The sequence below is a fragment of the Hydra viridissima genome, unplaced genomic scaffold, assembly GCF_058129835.1.
Source record: "Hydra viridissima isolate aposymbiotic clone 2 unplaced genomic scaffold, HvirCarnegie_v1 scaffold_6, whole genome shotgun sequence".
Lineage (NCBI taxonomy): Eukaryota > Metazoa > Cnidaria > Hydrozoa > Anthoathecata > Hydridae > Hydra > Hydra viridissima.
The window spans coordinates 12,968,799-12,987,584 of NW_028324305.1; the positions used below are offsets into that span (position 1 = coordinate 12,968,799).

The 18,786-nt window shown below is 32.9% G+C and overlaps 2 protein-coding genes across 5 annotated transcripts in view; both read left to right on the top strand.

Annotated features, from left to right (window-relative positions):
• Positions 1–1,020: 1,020 nt before the first annotated feature.
• LOC149887105 (uncharacterized) lies at positions 1,021–4,987 on the top strand. 4 transcript variants are annotated; one of them, XR_016453709.1, is made up of 3 exons: positions 1,021–1,352; positions 2,635–2,693; positions 3,027–4,033. XR_016453709.1 is itself a non-coding variant. In XM_090091607.1 (3 exons), the coding sequence occupies exon 3, from the start codon at positions 4,066–4,068 to the stop codon at positions 4,885–4,887; it is 822 nt and encodes a 273-aa protein (XP_089947733.1). In that variant the 5' UTR covers positions 1,028–1,352; positions 1,736–1,792; positions 4,040–4,065; the 3' UTR covers positions 4,888–4,987. The 4 variants fall into 4 exon arrangements, 3 of the variants coding, with proteins under 3 accessions (XP_089947733.1, XP_089947734.1, XP_089947732.1); XM_090091607.1 differs by lacking the exons at positions 2,635–2,693; positions 3,027–4,033 and adding exons at positions 1,736–1,792; positions 4,040–4,987 and having other exon boundaries at positions 1,028–1,352; XM_090091608.1 differs by lacking the exon at positions 3,027–4,033 and adding an exon at positions 4,040–4,987 and having other exon boundaries at positions 1,028–1,352.
• Positions 4,988–7,270: 2,283 nt separating this feature from the next.
• Positions 7,271–18,786, top strand: part of LOC145189697 (large ribosomal subunit protein eL43-like) — a 28,669-nt gene continuing 17,153 nt past the window's right edge. The window contains exon 1 of the mRNA XM_090090886.1: positions 7,271–7,293. Within this exon, the coding sequence (XP_089947012.1) occupies positions 7,291–7,293 (3 nt within the window). The 5' untranslated portion in view covers positions 7,271–7,290. The remainder of the gene's footprint in view (positions 7,294–18,786) is intronic.

The window sequence follows — 18,786 nt, forward strand, 5'->3', positions numbered from 1 at the left end:
CCTCTTTCTATTTAATTGATAATTTTCGCGAATTTATTTTTATTATATAACCTTTTAAACATTCATAAAAAATGTTACTAAAACATTATTCTTTGATATTAACATCAAATCTTGTGTGATTTTTATATTTTTTCCAATTCTAATTTTTGACTGAAAATCTGTTAAATCAATCACACCGAAACATCAGTCACTCCGAAACATCAATCACACCATGGACGTATTAGAGACAATACAACTTATTTACATATAACAGAACAACGAGACAAAAGAAAAAACTGTTCCGGAATAAAGTTATAAATCGGGACAATAACTTTTTCTCGGAATTTAAAAAATGTGTCCTGGATACCACCGTCTCGTCTCGAATAAAAAAATAGCGAGACGCAGATGCCTATGATATAGTAAAAAGTGTCTTGTTTCCCAAGGTGTAAATGGTGCCTAATATAGATTATGCAAGATACTGCAATAATGTACTATCATAGAATAGGATGTCATAAATGTTTTATAATGTTACAAACTTAAAATGCATTATTTAAGTATGTAGGACTTCTGGGACAACATCAAACGACTACAAAGAAGGTGACAGGTTCTAACAAAAGTGGTATGGGGCGTCAAAAACTAACATCACTAGATGAGATTGTTTTTGAAATTAGACTCAAATAGTTCTATAGAATGTAGTACAACTATTCTAGAATCAAATTCTGAGTTTTTATAGTCAAATTCAGTGTGTTCCACTGCAATGTAAAGAAATCTAAATAAAAGTATTTATAATTGGCGAAGTAGTTTCTTTGATTATTAGTGACGCTAACCTAAAAAGTCTCTTTTTTTGCAAATAACATTTGATAATTAACTTGATTTTTGATATTAGTGGAGAAATTCATGTGAAAATACAGCTTGGTCTGAAAAAATTAGAAATTTATTCGTGTCCAAATTTCTGATTTTATTTTCAAAACAATAAACTGTTAGTTGTAGCGCAAATTTTCGGATTTACGATTTCCTCTACACAAAGCTCGCTTAAATTTATTGTGGAGTTTTTACGCTTAAATTGGCGGTAATTACGAAATAATATGTTGGTATAAGCAATTTATTCAAATCAATGTGTGAATACAAATCCTATCAATTTACTATGTAAAGAATTCTTTATATTTTAATGGGAAGTGAACAGAGCGGCTTTAAATGAAACGAAAGTAGACAGAACGCCTCTAAATGTTTTTTTAGGCTTATTGAAATGCATCAAATACTTGAAAAACGTTTGCTTTGATACAAATATCACGCAATGTCATGAAAATTAACTTAAGTTGGATAGAATGGGAAATACCATCAGATAATAGATTTATTGAGCATCTGATCGAAATGTAACAACTTTTTTAATTTTTACTTTTTCTTAACTTTCTTTACAAATAAATTGTTTTTTACGTTATCGTTCTTTTTGTTTATTTTTTGATATTATCACTAACTGTAAAATAAAGTTAAAAGAAAAAGAAAATTAAGAGTGTAAAATCATAGATCATGAATATTACTTAAAAGGCCTTTTAAAAGATGTCCCCTTTTTTTTTTTAATCAATTTCTTTTTAACGTAATTTTGCTATTAATATTTTTGTTTATTGAACAGTTATCTCTAAAAAATCATTTAAATTTTTGAATGGTTTTTAATTTACCAAAAGTCATCTTAAAAACATGTTTATTATCTTAATACAGAAAGTCAATTTTGAAGGGGAAGATCAGTTTTTTTTTTCAGCTTGGTGGTATATGTAAACCAGTAGTATTAGCTCAAGATAGCCATTTCTGGAATTAGGTAATGTTAATAGAACTGCTCTTTCAAAGCTTATTATACCTCAAGATCTAAATTTTAAGTTTGTCCCAAATCTTTCATAACCTGAATGAATGCAAGCTTAGAGGTTTTCCTTTCTTTTTCATTCATCCAATTTTTTGAGAAAAGCTATAGCTGTTGACTAGAGCCAGAATTACTCTTTACCACCCCTAAAATTTCAGCACTACAAAACCTTGTTAATAAAATTGGTGAACCTGATTAATAGTAATGTTAAATATAAGTTATATACTGCATTTTATAAGATTTTCTGGGAAATCTGTTACTTCTGTCTACTTTTTATTGCAGCCTTAAAACAATTTTTTTTATATGGCTTTAAACCCTTCATTTTGAGTTACACTCCTAGAGCACTGATTATATGCAGAAATTAGCAAGAATTTTACAGTTTAGTTTGATAACTGATGAATAATTAAAAAATGCCAATAGTTTTAAAAAGTGTCTAAAACTTTAGGAAGATTAACTTAATGATTGGTAAAACCTATATATATTTCACCCTCAATAAAAAAAAAGTTGAAGTCATTTTTAAGTCAATTTTCAAGTCATATTTTCAGTCAATTTTAAATTTTAAGCCATTTTTCCAGTCATTTCTTCCAAAACTACTAAAGGAGAGTGGTAAGAAATAGAAAAAGGGAGAATTGGGACAGCTCAGTTTTTCCATCATTTATGGAACAAATTTATGTGTACCTTAATTTTGTTCCATAATTGATGGAAGCATACCTCTGCCAGAACTTTATTTTTTACTTCATTTTGGTGCAGTTAATTATTAGATTTGCTTGTATTGAAATGGTATTTAAAAAATTATTTTGTAGTTTACTGTTTGTTGGTTATTGTCACTTTGACTTTGATTTGAATTAGTTTAATGTTTAAGGTAAGTTTCTTTATTCATTTATCGATTTAGTATACTAATTACTTTTACTCACCACAAGTGTCTTATATCTTACTATCGCTATTGTTGTCATGCTTGGCTAAAGCCATTTTAACTATCTAGTATTATAGTCACTTGCTATCTATTTATCTACCTATCTAATCATTCATCTATGGCTGTCCCACTTCTCATCACTATATATGAAGTGTTTGTTTTGTAAATTATTAGGGTTTGAATTAGCATGTAAAACCGTAAACAATAGTGTGTTTAAACTATTTGAGGAGTTTAGGATTTTTACAACACAAATCAAAGTCATAAGTATTATATTTATATTAGAGATGGGAAACAAACCGAACCCGAACCGAACGAACCGAACTAGAACCTTATCTACGACAGAACTGAACCAAACCCGAACTTTAGTTGTTACCAAACCAAACAGAACCCGAACTTTAAAACTGTTGGGAACGAGCCAAATCAAACCAACTGTTCTTACTCTAACCAAGCTAAATAGAGGCTTGAAAAAGTGAAAGTTTTGCAATTCCCACATCTCTAAAATACATAACATGATACATAACATAATTCATAGCCTAATGCATAACATACCACGAGTTTAGAATTGTTTTGTTCTCTCTCTCATTTTAAGTGTTGGAAGAAAGTGAGTTAGTAATTTTAGTAATTAATAGTTACTTTTAAAATATATTTTATTTTTTAAATTTTTTTCTAAATAATTTGTTTAAATCAAAATTATTTAAAGCATAAGTTATTATTTCTTTAAAAACTAAGCTAAAATTTTAAGTAATTTTAACTTTTAGAAAAAAATGAAAAACTTTCTCCCAATATTTAAAATGGGAAATAGAACAAAATAGTTCTAACCTTGCGATAAGTCTACAGTTCATAAGATTACTAACCAAAATGGAAATGTTGTTTCTAAACATTTGCAATATTAGGTTATGGTTAATGTTCTGAGTTTTTATTTATATCTTAGTAATTAATGATTGCAATATTTACATAATATTTTAGTAATAATGAGTAACAGTAAATTAACTCGTAAATGGACCAAAAAAGTTGCAGTATAAAAGCATTGCAAATTATTTCAAAATATTTGCAATGCTTTAACTACTTAATATTACTTTAATTTATTTGTGTTTTATCATTGTGGATGTAAAGCTTTGTAACTAATAAAAAAACAGTTGTGTTGATACCGAACCGAACCCGAACTGTGCTTAAGACCGAACTGAACCGAACTCGAACATTAGATATAACCGAACCGAACCAGACCCAAACTTTAAAAAAAGGGTTCGATTCCCATCTCTAATTTTTATGTATGTATTTCTGTTTCTTACTATTAGATTTCAACAAGAAAAATTGCACAGAAATGTCAAGTGAAAGTCAACTAAAAATTAATAGAACTATTGAAACATGTTTAGCAGTTCTTAGTTTTGGAGTAAATGTACCTGTAATTATATTCATGATTAGATTGAAAAAGTTCCGTCCATTGACAATCTTGCTTCTCAATATATTTATTATCAACATTTTGTTTGGGCTCACCAAGATAACTTACTGGTATGGTTTAGTTAAACTTCCTCGTTCTTCGTTAAAATGGAAAGTTCTTTACATACTTGTGATGAAAATTATATCTCCAGCTCTTAACTGGAACATTGCACTCACAACATTAGTGATTGCTGTACAACGATGGATAGCTGCTAAATACCCATTTAAGTCATCTACTTATCTTACACACAAGTTGACTAAGAGATGTTTGTTGGCAGTTTACCTGTTTTCATATATAATATCAGGTGGATTGGCCATTCCTTTTATGATGAACAAGGCGAAGTTGGCACAAAAAATTCAGTTTATTGGATTAATTCCTTGTATAATACTTTTCATACTTTACACTGATATTATCATTTGTCTGAAAAGGCTTAAAAACACTTCTCCTGATGTTGTTATGGCAAAAAGGACAACATTTTTTTGCATCACTTTTGCCCTCACCTTTTTAGCAAGCTACCTCCCTATTTTGATAAACGATATGTTTAGCTTAGGTGCTACAAAGTATGTTGTACATGCACTATGGCTTGATGGTTTTATTATGCCAATAGTGTTCTTAATACAAGAATCGAAAAAGTTATCTCTGAAAAGTCGTTCAGTTAATCAAAAACTAAGCGTACAAACTGAGTCTACTAGGCTTTTGCCTTGATTTTATAGAATTAAAGTATTCTTTATAGTATTATATTATACATAAATATATTTTATTGAAATAAAATGTTCCAAATTTTTAGAAAGAAAAAATGAAAAGTATAGAAGATTATTGAAAATTCTTATTCGAGCCTTAATAAGTCTTATGACTTCTAAGGGACATTTCGTACTCACCTACAAAACGAGAAGGCTTAAGTTCGATATACATGGTATAATATCGACCTTAAGCCTGGTACAGATTTATCCTGATAATTTTATGTTTCACTTTTTATTACTCTAAGCATAAACTACATCCTACCACTTGACTCTAACAAATGTGGGAGGTAATAACTTTGAGCTTATGAAATATAAATTTATCGACAAAAATCTAGTAAAACATTTTCTTTCTAAAACAAATTGCAGTTAAAGATTGTCTTTTAAGCTGCATTAAAATAAGTTTTACTGGCCTCTACCATCAGTCTTTGAAAACTTTTTGAAAACTTTTTGAAATTGAAAAAGACTGCAAATAGCAGTCTTTTTCAATTTCAAAAAGTTTTCAAAAAGTTATTTTCTAAAAAAAGTATATTCAAGTATGGAGTTGTTGGATGAAAGAATGAAATTTAGTAAAACCCTGTTGTGAGATTTAATAATTGTGATTTTTAAAAATGAACAATAATTAAGAAGAAAAAATGATCTGATACTATGATATGATCTCATACCCATATATTGCATTTGGAAGAATATTATCAGCTTCTGTTTTACAGACAATCTACTCTAGTTTCCATACAATGAATAAAAAAAGGCTCAATGGAGTTTGAGGAAGAAATTTAAAAATTTACCTTTTTTATATTTGTATAGCTCAGTGGCGTAGCTAGCTCGGGTGACACCCTGGGCGGAAGTTGGTGGTATCACCCCATCAAAAATTAAAAGCAATAAATTTAATGTGTACTTCATGGAACAATTAATATTTATATTTCTGAAAATGAACAATTACCAAACCCTCGAAAAAGAAAAAATTAAGCTGGCGATTTAATTTTTTGTATTTTTGCTTGTTCTAGAAGTTGAGACACCGGTTTTCACCCAAAATAAGTGACCGCCCTCCCTTTTCAACGTTTCTTATTCGATCACAACCTGATCTTGTCAAACAGAAATGTCAATATGATCACAAGGTTTCACCTGACAAAATCTCAAACCTTTATTTTGCAAATCGGCTTTATATATCAAAGTGTCGTTAGCAATGTTTTTTCCTTTTAATTGTGTTAGGGCGACAACAGAGGTTTATGAAAAATGTTGGATTTTTTCATTGTACCACAAACTTCTGGTGGAATAAGTTGATGATAACAATCATCGAAGTGTACTAGACTAAACTTTACTGAAAAGTTGTGCTTAAATGTTTCTTTATTATTCCATTTTTTCTTTTTTTAAGGCTTTTCTCCTTTTTTTTTCAAAAAAAATCTTTAAGAGAAATTTAATTTGAGCTTTTTGCGTATTGATCATTTTCTCCGGACTTGAAGTTTGATACTTTTAAAAAAACGCGTTGCTTTACGGTCTGTGCTCAATTATCAAATCTGGACCGTATCCAACAAAGCTGAAAAATGCGCTATTTACGCATAAAGATAGAATTTTTCTTACGCAAAGTAAATTTTTGTAAACTGCAATCTGTTTTTTTTTTACGACACTACGACATTACGACATTACGACACGATTTTAAAATAAGTTTTATAAATTTTCAAACATTTCATTTTTTAATATATACGATGCAACAAAACATTTGGGGAGCAAATAAAATTTTGAATTAATTTTCATTCAAACCTTGTTCACTTAAATATTAAGCAACAAACAACTGGTTGGCTAGAATCATTCTCTAGTTCAACTCAAGTATCAAGAATCTCAATCCATAGCCAGTAACAACTGCTAGCAAGAAGCTATAGCTTCTTGCTAGCAGTTGTTACCTATAGGTTAAACATGTTTTTAATTTCTAACCTATAGGTTAGAAATTAAAAACAATTTTAAAAACTTGAAGTTTGTAAAAAAAACTTCAATTAGATATACGTCGCTAAAAGTTGTATGTGAACGTGTTTTTTAATCGTTTAAAGTTGTACAAAAATGAATTTCACGGTTTTCAAAATCGTATTAATTCGAATAAAATATATTTTCGCAGTTTTTAAAATAGTAAAAACTTGTATAAATTCGAAAATGACGTGTTTCAATACTGTTTCAAATTTCTAGCGGTTTTAAAATTTGCTTCCAAAAATGTAACTGCTTTCAAAACCGTTTGCGTAAAGGAAACGAATGCATACGAAAAGTAAACAAATGAACGTCGCGTGACTTCGCTCAGGTTTTAAGTTCACTGACTTCAAGTTTAAGTTCAAGTTAAATGACTTCGATTTCGAGTTTTGTAAGCTATATTTTAAAGTGACGTGAAATGGTAAGTGATAACTAGTATGTGGCTGTGATAGTACTATTGCACTCTTCCCTTCTAGTCTCCTAGACTCCAACTATATTCCTCAGATTTAGAAAAAAAAACCAAATCAATTAGAATCTATCTATGATCAGGTTCAAAGAAGATTTATAGTGAAGTGTTACTTTAGTCTAAAAAACCTTTTAAAAAGTTCGTGTAACTTCGATCTACCCCCGTATGTCTTCGTATCCTCAATTTAAAATTCAAATGGCTTTGTTTGTTTAAGGTTAAATTAACTAATATTTAACAAATTTAATTTTTATTATACTTAACAGTTATAACCTCTGTTGCTGCCTTCCAAAATTCATTCTCCCCATCATCTTAAGAAGCTCATGGGTGATTTCATCTGAGACATTGATTGTACTTTGCTGCTTTGTCATCCAGTCTGCTGCTGTAGAATGACTGGCTTTAAACTTGTCAAAGATTTCATCCCTGACACCATGCAGTTATTAGCTTTTCAAGAAGAGGGGTGTAGCAGGCAACCTACAGCATAAGGCATGATGTCACAGCCTCCTCTAAGGAATTGATTCTCGAGTTCTACAATAAGTTCAACCATGAAAGGACCTACTCCAGTGACACTATTCTTTCTAATTTCTTTGACCCTCAGAGAACCACGCCTGTCCACAAGATGAACAATGGCTGTCAGTTCTATTAACAGTAATTTTCTCACTACTCGACATTGACTCAGAGATGATTCGACATGTGATCAGGAGTGGCAGGATGGTTGTAACAAGCTCAAATTGTTTATCATTGGGTGAAAGGGTGTGGTCTATTCCTTTTTGTAAGCTCTGAGAGTACATAGCATATTTCGGAGATGGTTGTTGCCAAGGAGCCTCATCTAGATAGAGTTCTATCTGATAGCACAAGGGGCAGTGATTTTCTGACATTAAGACATATAACTTCGTATTCGTATCAACTTAAAGAGTTAAACATATTACCATTCATTTCGAGGCACTTCTTTTCCAAAACCCTTTCAATAAGAGGAGAGTGATGGACTCGGGTGGAGATTTTCCTGAATGTATCGATAGCAGCTTTAACATAAGCCTATTTGTTTACATTCCTTTCCATGGCCACGTTAAACTTGTGGTCAATGCACGTGATTGAATCTCTATCAAGATCAGCGATGGTCATTGACTCCCTAAATGCAGCTTTTATATTTGAATCTGGGTCACACGTAACAACTCGTTTCCCATTTTGAGTGGCTCAATACTTTTAACTAAGTTGTCGAGATAAAAAGCAATATTGTCATTAGTGTGCTTACCTGGGAAAGGAACAACTCCAATGTTTTGGAGAACAAACTCCTTAGTGATGTAATGAAGAGTCACTGCCATGAATGAATTATTTTTGCTTGAGGCCCAGTTGTAAGTGTTGATTGCAACTCGGTCACAACGTGGAAGTCCCTTGTCAAATATGCTCTTCATGGCCATCTGAAGATTCTTGTAGAGAAGAGGTAACTTAATGTGAACCATGCAGGTATCACTTTTAGCCTCAAACCTTGAGTAAAAGTGGGCAAGCAGCTTTTGGAAAGGGGTAGAGTCACACATGGAGAAAGGCTTATTTCCAATTGTTAGGTAAATCATGAGCTCTATGTCACCACTCAATTTTGTAGTGCTCTGTGCTGGGTAGTACATATTCTTTCTGGCTTTTAGAGACTTTTTTCTTGTGAACCAAAAAAAATTATATACATTCATTAACATTGATTTACCTTCGTTTACATCAATTAAAAACCATATAAATTTGACATGAAGTTTTTTAACTTTTTGACATCAAAAGATACGAGATGAGGTATCGTAACATGCTTAATTTAACTAAGTTACGATTGCCAGCTGCTTCCAGTTCATCTTTTGCCTCTTCAATTTTGTCCTCGTCGGCAGTTTCTGCCTCATCTCGTATCTTTTAATTCTGACACATTTTAATGTACTCATCCTTGTGGTTGGACCGCAGGTGACCACTCAGGGTTGATGTTGATCCAGAAGTCATCTTTAGGTCCTTCTTGCAGATGCTGCACACATCATTGGCCTTTTCTCCCCTGTATTCATTCAAGAAGTACTGCCAAACCAGCGATCGATGGCTCTTGGCATATTTTACAATGTAAATATCGGGATAAATAATATACACACATAAGGTTTTCAAATTCGTCAAATATATTATAAAACTAGCTTATACTATTTTCATAATCGTAAAAGTTTGATTTACAATTTTTTGCGGCTTTCAACATCATTTTAATTAAGTTTTAACAACATTTAAAGGTTTTCAAAGTCGATTACGATTAAAATTACAACTTTTTACTGCTTTCATAATCGTTTAATTAGTTTGTTTTCGAAGTTTAAAGAACTTTAAAATCGTTTAATTTAAGAAACGTCGTCAAACCGACGGCTTTCTTAGGGCCTGTTTATATGGAAAGCGGGCTGGCTCGTTTGCCGAGCTAGCCCGTTTACCGAGATATCGATGTCATCAATATTTTAACTTAGGGACCTGTTTATGTGGAAAGCGGGCTGGCTCGGCAAACGAGCCAGCCCGTTTGCCGAGATATCGACGTCATCAATATCTTAACTTAATTTTATTTTGCGTATATATGAATAAACGAGCTGGCCCGGATAGCGATCCGGGCTAATTCTTTTATTCATATAAACGTAAAATAAAATTAAGTTGAAATAAGGACGACGTCGAGATCTCGGCAAATGGGCTGGCTCGTTTGCCGAGCCAGCCCACTTTCCATATAAACAGGCCCTTAATTTTATTTTGCGTTTATATGATTAAACGAGCTAGCCCGCTCATGTAGTTTAAGGCCAGTCTCCGTAAATTTCGGGTTTGTTTCGTTTATCTGAGGGTGACGTAAAATTATGCCGTTCAGATCTCGCGGGATTTTTCTAGACGTTTATAATAAAGCGGTGACTAAAAAAAGTCCGACAAGAAAGCTTTCTAATTTTTTGAGTATATATCATGAGTTCATAACATGTTTTGAATTAGTATATAATATAATGATTTATAACAAACCACATTATTTATTATTCAAATCTTGATTACATATTACTTGCAATTCTGTGTTCCGAGATGACGTCACGAAAATCAAAATACATTTGTCTGCCATGTTGGTTCAAAAACAACTTTAGCTCAACTTTATTCAAATGCGGTTCTCTAAGTTAACTATATCAAAACTTATCAGTTAGCCATTTTCCTAGCTACTATTTCCTTTTAGTATAAGTTTCAACTCGAAAATTATTAACAACAAAACTAAAGTGTTCTCAACGCCGTTAATGCATGTTCTCAAACTTTTTTGTCTTGTTTGTTCTCGGTGATAACAAACATACTTTTTTTCCGGTCTGCAACATTTGTTTGTAAACAATATGATATGTTAAGTTTTAAAAATTTATATTCTGCCCGCTATTTTACATGTTTACATTAATCTATGGTAATTTAAAGACCGGAATTTTAGTTAAATAGTTTTATGGCATAATAAAATAGGGATGGCACATATCACAGTAATGTTTAAATTTTAAGCTTAGACTTTTAAATAAACCTTAAGAGGTTTAACTTTAAAAGTCTAACTAGTCGTATGTCAATTTGTGTGACTACTAGGATTAGCGGATTCTGGGACATTGATATATTTTTGTATGCATTGATATTTTTTTGTATGCAATATCGATTCTAGGACATTGATATATTTCCATACTTAAGGAATTCAAGATGGCGTCGTGTTTTAATTTTCTGCAATCATGAATTGTGCATTCTGTCACATTGTGATTTATAGAAATACCGCATCAGTATTTTTATAATATAGTGATTTGCTATAGTTAATGTTTTCAGGATGGCATTGTGTTCCGAGTTTATATTTAATCATCATGTCCGAAGAGTTGATCATAGTCCATAAATGTAAAGCACGGTTTTAGTTTGTAGTGTCCAAGGGCTAGCGTGTGAATTCCGTCTTGCAAGATGTGTCTTTTGTCATCGTTAGCGCTGAGTGCGACTTTGTTGATTTCTTCGGTGTATATGTCATGTTCATGTGATCGGATAACGTTCATGGTTGCATGCTTTTCTGTCTTATTCATTAAGCAGTCGTAATAATCTTGATGAGTGATGTGTTTATTAACGACTTTCTTTTTAACCCCTTTACATTTTTTGTGTTCATCTTTAGCGATCTTGTAAGAGTAGAGTTTGGGTCGAAGTCCAACAAACTCTTTAATTTGCTTACCTGCAGTTTCATCTTTGAACTTGCCTATAACCTTTTTATTTTTAAACCCAAAGTCAAATGCAAAGTTTTGAACGGCAGGATGGTCTTTTGGAAATTCGCTCGTGTCAAATTTAGCTTCAATATCGTTAGCAATGTCTTGATAAAAATCCTCCGTTTCGATTTCATAAATGAGCGAGTCAGTATCGGTCATGAGAAGTTTTGCTCGATCTCCGTATTTAGGTTTGATATAGTCGTAATGATGCTCAAACATGAGAATTTTGCTTATGTCTAGAACGCTCAGTCCTAAGTAAACAGGCTTGTTGTAAAAGAGTTTTGTTCTTTTCATATGAACTGCAGTAAGGTTTTCATCAAAAATGGTATTTCTATCATAATTAGACTTTCTTGACAATTTCAAGACTTCTTTTCTTGTGGTGATTAGTTTAATATCAACATGCTTTCGAATATTCTCCATGGTTTTTCCAAAGACAGAGTTATTCATGAGTTTAAAAAAGTCCTTTTCAAACTCGTTTTTAGCTTCTGCTCTTAATGCAGTGTTGAGGTCAATGTATTGTTTCATGAAGGGTTCTTCTTCAAAGGTGACACCTCGATGAATTTTGGTAACGATCAATCCAAGTCGTTCATAGAGTTTTAGGTTTTCATGATAAATGATGTATTTTTCCTTGTTGTTTAAATTAGGAACGAGCTTTTCTACTTTTCCAATGGTTAGTCTTTCAGGAGCCAAAGGATAGTCGTTGTGTAAATCGTGTAGGCTTTTGGGATAGGTTAAATCAACTTCGAGAATGCAAGGCATGGATTTCCAATTTAAAAGTTCATCTTCAGTCATCCATCTGAATCCTCTAACAGGAAGAGGTTTGCACATAGCCCATCCATATAAATTATTTGCGTCTAAATACTGAATGAATTTCGAAGGTTGTGAAGGATCATAATCACTCATGTACTGGTTGTTAGCAGTTCCATGTCGTTTGCTGATCATGCAAATTCCACCGCGTATCCCTTTTTCTATCATATTAAGCATATCAATATCAGACAGAAGCTCTAACTGAATTCCAGTGAGTTTTAACATGGCATCCCAACCCAAACCAGGTGAGGTGTAATACCAAGCAGGATCAAGCTTGTAATAGGTACGGCACACGTCTCTGAAATTTTCAAAGATATCAGCAAGTATCAGCACGTCTGACTTGTTGTACAGTTCTTGGTAATCTTTAAATGTTTTACAATCAAATACCTTCCAAACGTTTTGAGCATGTGCATAGTCTTCACAGCTTATTCCCTCATCATTCAGTTTGGAATAGAATGATTCAATAGGAGGCAATTGCGTTTCGGAGAACTTTTCAATCGAGTCCACCCAGTCATAAGGGTAAATACCTTTTTTTCTTAATAAATCAAACTTTTCTCCAGAGTAATATTGAGCAACGTTTTTGCATTGATCGTTGTTTAGATTTTTAGCTAAAGCGTCCAAACTACCAGCCATGAATCTGAAGCTGTCAATAAACCTTAGCTCTTTCCATACTTCCTTTAGTTTACCTTTCTTATCAGTAAATTCTCTCACTTTGATTTGTTTAGAGAAGCTGATATATTTTTCTTCATTGTTGGGTATACATTTTAATTTCCCTCCTAATTTCTTGATGAACAAATGACTGTCATAGCCGGACAAATTATGTAAAATGATGGGTATGAATTTTGGAAGTTTATAATTCAAGTTGCATTTGTTATGAGCAGCTCCTCGATACTTTCCAGTTAAATGACAGTGATCCCACACTTTGTCACTGTTAAGATCTGATTCACAAATATGACATAGAGTTGCAGTCTCAAAATTCTTTTCATCCTCATCCGTTACCACTTTCTTTTTTACTATATCAATCTTGTCAAGAATCTTTATAAGGTCAGCTTCAAGCATGGTTATAAACTTTTGAGCTACATCATCCTCTTCGCTTTCTGCTGTATACATGACAGGTTCTCCTTTGTAAAGGTTATCGTCAAAGCATTTGATGTAATAGCAGAAGGAGCTTGGAACGTGCTTTTGATATTGTTTGGTGTACGACTCTTTCGAATTCGGTGTGCAAGTGTTAAGAGGTTTGATGAAACTTTCAAAGTCTGCATAAACAACGTATGGAACCCTCATAGACTTGTTATAGTTTTTAAACTGAACGATCGTTCCTTCTTTAGGAAGTTCGATTCTTACTGAGGAGTTATCATAACAATAAGGTTGATGATATTGAAGCTTTTCTTCCTGGTCATAGCCTTGCAAGCAATTTCTACAATAATGTTGTTTTCTTTTACCTTTTGATGTTTGTGTAGACAATAACCTGCTTAAACTTTTAATAAGACAGTAATGGTCAGTGTCTTCGTTTGAAATAAACAACAAATCAACACAGTGCTTTCGATCTGTAAATTTAGATATTTGCAAAGGATAAAGTTTTTCATTTTCATACCCAAAGACGTTAATGTTAATGTCAGGATTATTCGCTTCAAACTTTTTAATTTGAGTAGTCTTTACAGGAAATTCCATTCCATCCCAATTCAGCTCTTCTGATTTTAAAATAAGATCATTGTCAATTCTTTCGTTATGCGTATTTTTTAAGTTCAACGCTCGAGTGACTGACCATTTAAAGCATTGATTGTCCTTGTTTTCCATGTTGATGATAGCCTTTTTGTCTTTCAGCTCTTTAGACAACTCAATATAGGAAGAACCGCTGATAGGCTCGTAATCAGTAAAGTTAATGTCCATTCTTAAAATCTTAGATATAGTGCAATTAGATCCTAAAGCATTGTATTTGACACTACTTTCCAAGACTTTTCCTTCCATTTCACCCATGAGCTCTCTTACATTTGTAGTTGCTAGAACAATCTCTGATCTTGATGAAAAGCTTGCTTCCCGAGTCACTTCTTCACCAGTCATCATGCTTACAGATTTCATTTCACACGTTAAAATAATTCTTACCTTTGTATTTCTTTCCCCTTCCATGGTTTGAATGGCAGACTCTCTCACCAAATTAAAAAAGGATGCAAGGTCTTGATATCGAGAAGAAGGTCTATAAGAAAATTGTCTCACAGAACCCTCCGCTGAATGTTCAGTCATTTTAAACTTTACTTTAATTGGCTTTGGCAAGGGCTGTTTGTATACTGTTTTTGATACAAGCGATTTGATGGACTTTATTTTTTCATCGATTTGTTTTGCTGATTTGCTTACCTTCTCCTTGACTACTTCAGGAACGTAGGGTTCTATCCATTCTTTAACATCATTAAACTTGGTTTTAACATACGACGCCACACTTTTTGCAACTTTTGTCAGAGTTGAAAATAAAGGTCTTGGTGCAGGAACCGGTCTAGGTGTAATAACGTTTGTTGAATCCTCGACTGATGTATCAAGAATAGAGGGTTCATCTCTTGTCGTCTGATTTTGCAAGAGAGTAGAAGGCTCGAATGAAATCAAGTTGCTAGACCTCGGTCTTGGAGCTGTCACAGGTCTTTTAGCTGCAGGACGAGGAGCTGGCACAGGTTTTTCAGAGCCAACAACAATCCTTACTTTTGTCGGTTTTACAGAAACTTTTGTAGGCTTTATAGAAACTTTTACAGCGGGTCGAACAAACCTCACCATGGTAGGTCTTTCAGGCAGCGGTCTTGCCTCAGTCGTTCGTCTACGAAAAGCAGCAGGAGCAGAGAAAACTCTAGGAGGCTGCAAAGCCATTATAAGTTCTCCCTTTCTCATTTTAGAGTATCCTCTTATTTTTTGCCCTTTGGCAATTTCTTTTAATTCTTTCACCGTTTTACTTTCCATTTTTATTACGGAAAGATTTTTGTTTAAGTCACTTTCAATTTTTCGCTCTTTGGCGGTAGTTTTTGCTTTTTGCTTTTTAGCATCAGTTTTATCACCCATTTTATTAAGGGAAAGAAATTTTTTTTCGGTGCATTCAATTTTTCGCTCTTTAGCAATTAAATCTGGTTTTGAAGAATAGATACTCATTTTATCTCTGCCGTGATTTTCTTTAAGTCAATTCAATTTTTTTAAATCTTGGCACACTTTCAGCATATTTTCTTCTTCGAAAAGTTTTTACCGTTTTTTAATTCTTTTCGCGGGAGAATTAAAAATTTATGAAACAAGATAATTGGCAAAAATTTCGCTTATTGAGTCGTATACATGTGCTTGACCCATTTCATCAAATCTAATCGTATACTTTCTTCCCCACTCGTCATGTGCAGTAAATTCACATCCAACCGCATGAATTTCTTTTTCTTCATCAAACAGATGCGCACGACCCATGGTATCAAATTCAATCACATACTTCCTCTCCATCTTTTATTTATGTCAAGAATTTTATTTAAGTCAATTTTTTAACATGTTAAAAGTTAAAAAATCAATTTTGCTGCTTTTTACGTTTTTCAAGCTTTTCAGAATTTAAAAATTCAATCTTGATTCCATTATCCACCTTTCCATCTCGACGCTCTAAATATCTCCATCCACGTCCAGTTCCTGCCATCGCTTTGTAAAGAGACTTGTATTCAGTCACCTCACCCGTTTCTATGTCGGTTATTCTCACAGTGATGGGTTTTTTCTTAACTAAACTAAGCCATTCCCATTTTGGATCAACAGGTTTTTTTTCTTTTGGAGGAAGCTTTACTTTTTTTTCTTTTGCTCTTTCTAAAATCTCATCTTTACTGATCAAGTTGTTTTCAACCGCAAGCATCATCAACGTTATTAAATCATCTGCTGTTTTACTAACGCCGTTTTCATTCAACAAATTTTTCAAATACGATGTTGTATATCTCATTTTATTATACCAAGATTTTTGTTTAAGTCACTTTCAATTTTTTCCTGAAAAGATATCTTAATAAACAGCAGTCATGTTGGTTCCGTCTGATTCAAATTTAAGCAGTTTGTCAGAGATCACCACTGCAAAAATAACGGTATTTGCAATAGTTGAAGTTCGAAATTTAAGGTTTACCACTATTTCAGCTGTTTCCGACGCCACTCTTTCTTTTTGCTTGCTGATATCCACAAAGAACAACGGATATAATTTTATATATTCAAGCAAGCTTAACCCAGATTGACAAACAAGTTCATTTGTGCCGTAATATTTTTCATCAAAAGAGAACGCATCTGAATAAGCCATAACCACTCTCTTTTCTCCAAAATTCAAGTCGTAATTGTAATTTGGATACTTTATTCCATTAACAGTCACGTAAAAATTGCTAACATCACAATGGTCGAATAGTGACGGATTAACTGTTTGACTGGAATTTCTGTTTGTCTGAAGTCCAAACAAAATAAATCTTGGAATGCTTTTGTCAGTGACTCTTCCAAGCGACCAGGTAAATTCTGTTTGACCGGCTGGAATAAGCTGTCTTTCACATCTGTTTGATTTATAAGCCACTTGAATGGGAATTTTTTGAGCTATTAAATTCATGAAATCAGTCTTTTTCGAAATATCTAATTCAACGCGAGGCATATAAAGTCTGAATTTTTTAAGGTTGATCATTCCTGCACTAACACTTTCCGCTCTATAAATTGCATCATCGCATTCTTTCTTTGTAAAGGTGATGGTATGTCTAAACCCATAAACAACTTTGTCATAGGTTTCGCAAAATCCAAAAATGTGCTTCAACGGAATTTTAAACGAAAAAGCTCCAACAGATGTAGTGTCTGCAAACAAGTGGTCTCGTCTAACATTGAATCCTGAATTTCCAACAAGATTTGACGTATCCATATACCACATCTGTTTTAATCCATCAGCAAACTGAAATCCATAAGGATATTTCATCAATCCAAGTATAGTGGTGGCTGGACCTGGATACATCACTCTTTCCACTTGCTCTCCAAACAAGTAATAAGTCACATCATTAAACAAATACATCAAAGCGTTGTTCACCAGTGCAATGTTGTCTTTAGCATCGTAAAAGGTTCCATCGCTCTTTTTCAACACTCCTTCAATAAGAATGTAAGCTTCTGATGGTACTGTTTGAATCGATTGACAGTCAATCTCAAAAGTAATCGTGCTTGAAGAATTTAAATCGAGATTGGTTGGAAGATACTCAAAAAAATCAACTTTTTCAATACCAATATCATACTCTGGATTCTCAGTCACTCTTAATCGCTCAGTATTTATCATTTTTATATAATAAAAAAATTATTTAATTCATTTAAATGTCTCTCATTGCAAGTCATGCTATTTTCATACCCTGTCCCATTTTCACCAGGTCTTGAATTCGAATCGCGTTCTTTTTAGACATTTTATTACTTTGAATAGATGAACCAGTCTTTAATTTCTCAATAGTCTTTTTACCTTTGTCAATAGCCACATCTCTAGCAGTGGAAATGGCTGAAAGGGCTAACTCTGTCCCAGCAGATTTTGCAGCTGTAATCGCTTCTTGTCCAATTTTACTTGTAGCAGCATTTTTAAGCAAATTCACTGTTGCTTTTGACACACTTGACGCAGCTGCTCTTTTTATGAAATTTTTAATCATGTCTACAATACCACCTCCACCAACAACGTTCTTTTTCACATATCTTCTTTTGTTCACAATGAGCATTTTTTTTAAATAAAACAATTTTTTTAAATAATTTTATCAATAGTTCTCATTAACGATTTATATTCCTCTTTATTAATCTCCCCCTGTCTCAACAGCTCATCGCAAATAGCAACAGCCACATTTCTCGACTCTTTATTCCCAGCATGCCATGCAGCAATACTCAATTCAAGCTTTCCCACCAACGCATTAGGATCGCTTGGAAGTATAATCACACCACGACCTTTTTTACCTTTTTCAATACGCATCATTTTTTCCCAAATAGGAGCAATAAGTTGCTGATACTTTGGTCTTCTTGATGATTTCGGTTTATGCGGCTGCGAATCAGATCTTATAGCATCACTATCCATTAAAATTTTTTCATAATTTTGCAAATCTTCATCGGTATAGCTCTTTGGTATTGTTAATTCAGTCATCAGTTCCCAAAGACCTTTTGTTCCATTATACTTTTCTTCACCGACAATGATATCATTTCCATCTATTTCAACCTCCATTTTTCCAATATACATTTTATCTCCAACTTTGTTCACTTCGAAAGGCATTTTGGATACAAATTTTCCTTTAAGCATCTTTTCATTGCTCTTGATGATGGGTTTAAATAGCTTGCTCACATCAGCTTGAAAATTCGTATCTGAAATGTTGTCGTTGATGCTGTTCTGATAAATCCTCTTTCGTCTGTCATTAATTTCTTTCACAATTTCATCCCTCTTGTTAGGGTCTTGTATTTTAAAGAAAAACATCTT